This window comes from Cariama cristata, unplaced genomic scaffold (assembly GCF_000690535.1).
Source record: "Cariama cristata isolate BGI_N322 unplaced genomic scaffold, ASM69053v1 scaffold2775, whole genome shotgun sequence".
NCBI classification, from domain to species: domain Eukaryota; kingdom Metazoa; phylum Chordata; class Aves; order Cariamiformes; family Cariamidae; genus Cariama; species Cariama cristata.
Window position 1 is genome coordinate 46,231 of NW_009616756.1, and position 2,466 is coordinate 48,696.

At 43.5% G+C, this 2,466-nt stretch overlaps 1 protein-coding gene across 1 annotated transcript in view; it reads left to right on the top strand.

Moving 5' to 3' along the window:
- The window catches only part of SSPN (sarcospan), a 19,321-nt gene extending 18,743 nt beyond the window's left edge, over positions 1-578 (top strand). The window contains exon 4 of the mRNA XM_009700268.1: positions 207-578. Coding sequence (XP_009698570.1) covers positions 207-572 — 366 coding nt within the window. The 3' untranslated portion in view covers positions 573-578. The remainder of the gene's footprint in view (positions 1-206) is intronic.
- The last annotated feature ends 1,888 nt before the right edge of the window (positions 579-2,466 follow it).

A 2,466-nucleotide genomic window follows, 5' to 3' on the forward strand; every position in this document is an offset into this window, starting at 1 on the left:
GGGCAGGGGGTTACAGCTGTCTTGCAATTTTTGAAGCACACAACGTCCACATAGTACATTGAATGCATGTGTTCCCTGTGAAGTACATCTGCATGCATTCATTCAGTGTTCCTCATTCTCTGTATAGCTGGAAAAATTGTGAGGTTTTCTCTTTCTCTTTTTCTTTTTTTTTTCTTTTTTTTTTTTTTTTTTTTGCTTTCTTTCAGCTGATGTATTTTCTCCTGAGTGCCCTGGGTCTGGTTGCCTGTGTTTTGGCAGTGGCTTTTGCCGCACACCATTATTTGCAGATGACAAAATTTACCTGCGATACCATCCTGGAGTCCTGCCAGTGCAAACTGGACACTGCAGACCCCCTCGGTAGGACTTTCATCTACCAAGATGCAGCTGACTGCGGCAGCCTCACCAGCATGCTCAACCTGTACTTACTTCTGCAGATGGTTCTCAATCTGATCGCAGCCCTGGTCTGTCTATCGGCATGCTTCGTGATGTGGAAACACAGATACCAGGTCTTCTATGTGGGCGTTCGGTTCTACCCTTTAACTGCTACTGAAGACCAGCAAGAGAAAGTATAGGGTCTGGGGCTCGCAGAGGGTTGTAGCCAGGGAATGGAAAATGTCAGCATACTTCCACCATAGACACCATGGATGGATGAGTGTTTATAAGGTTTTTGACAAGGAAAAACATTCACCCAGTTTTAATGAATATATTTTTCAGTCATTTTAAGAGCATTTCATATGGCTGCTCTTGCAAAAGGTCTCTTGTGAGATTATGTAGAGGCCACAAAGTCCTACAAATGCAGCTGTACAAACACTCATCAAAGAGGATCTTTAATAGCCATAGACAAAATGAGAGCTTAAGAAAATCATTGGGAACTCATCTGCAGGGCTACAGCCATCAAGAAACAGGGTCCATTTCCCTCACTGGTAGATATCTGTTCTTGCCTTCAGAGAAGCTATGCTGATTTCTACCAGATGAGGATCTGGTCCAAACTGCTTATAATTATGCTGATCATGCTTAGGGAATGTATTGTCTCTCGGATGCTCTAGGGATAATCCACGCTAACCTGAAGGGGATTTATCATATGGAAAAGGAATAAGGGAGGTCAAGACCTCTTCAAATGCAGGTTGAGACCAACAGCAAAGAGAATATATTGACGACTGACATATAAAATATACATAAGACTTTTCAGAGTGACTAATGATATAGGTTACCTAATCCAAATAGTAATAAACAACAATATGAGTGGCTTGACTAACGGTGATTTTGTGGGCCCTGTTGAGACCCCAGACAGATTTCTGAAGTATGAGTGCTCAGCACTTTGTGAGAAAAGATCCATTTAAGAAACCTTGAGTTGTACTCCTAAAGTGGAAGACCCTAAATCACTAGTCACATTGAAAACGATGTTGACACTGCTGTAATTGCAGGCTCCCAAACCCGGCATCTGGCCAGTTCCACCAATTATACTCCAAGCACAAAAGGCCAAATGCATTTTTGGTGTAACTCCTCTGAAGACAATCAGCCTTACACACCAGCAGTGGAGTTGGGCCAACAGCCCTGAAAGATATATCCCTGCAACAATGAATGTTTTTAAAATGGGGTGGAGGGAGGGAAGCAAGAAGAGACTGCTAGTCTCCCAAAGACATCGTTTATAATGATGAGGGCAAAAGATTAATGATTTCTTAATAAGCAGTATAGAGTAACAAACCGTATTCAAACAGTGCTTTTCCACCCTGAAAATGTGGCTCTAGAAGTGCTTTACATCTTACTCGCCTTATACCAAGACAAGTATGTCAGTTTGTCCCTCAGTCATTTCCACTTGCACAACATGGACTTCTAAATGTAGGAGCAATTCTGCATCAGCAGCATTTTGCACTGCCTGCCAATATATATCTGTGCAAGGGCAAGGCAGCTGGTGCTCACGCCCTGCTATGAGGAGGGATTTCCCGATCCCGGCCAGAGGAAGGGTGTCTCTGAGCTGGGGTGGAGCAATCATATGCCAGAAAAACTGTGCCATAATCATTAGCAAGGAGGAAACAAATAAAATTTCTATAAGGTTTCAAAGAAGCAAAAACTTTCTGCAGCAAAAATAGCCACCAGTCTGAAGTCAAAAACCCGATCTGGCAAAAAGCTAGTTGTCTAAGTAGCTCTAATCCTACCCAAAAACTGTCTTCCATGTGGTGATCACACGTCATCCCAGGGCTAGACCAGCACACCTCCTGGGTCAGAAGATGACAGAATAGTTAGGTCTCCTGTAGTCCACCTAGAGCACTGCTTGGTGTACGTGCTCGAGTTTGTGTCATGGAAAGTGCTTCTAGAGCAGACGTAGCATCACTGAGGTGCTCTCTGCCAAGCCGCAAAGTGAGGAGCTTCAGAAAATGAAGGTTTTTTGAGACCAGCTTCCAAATGGCCTTTTTCATGCACCTAAAAATAAGTCACTAGTATGCATGGCTGAGGGGCACATTTGCA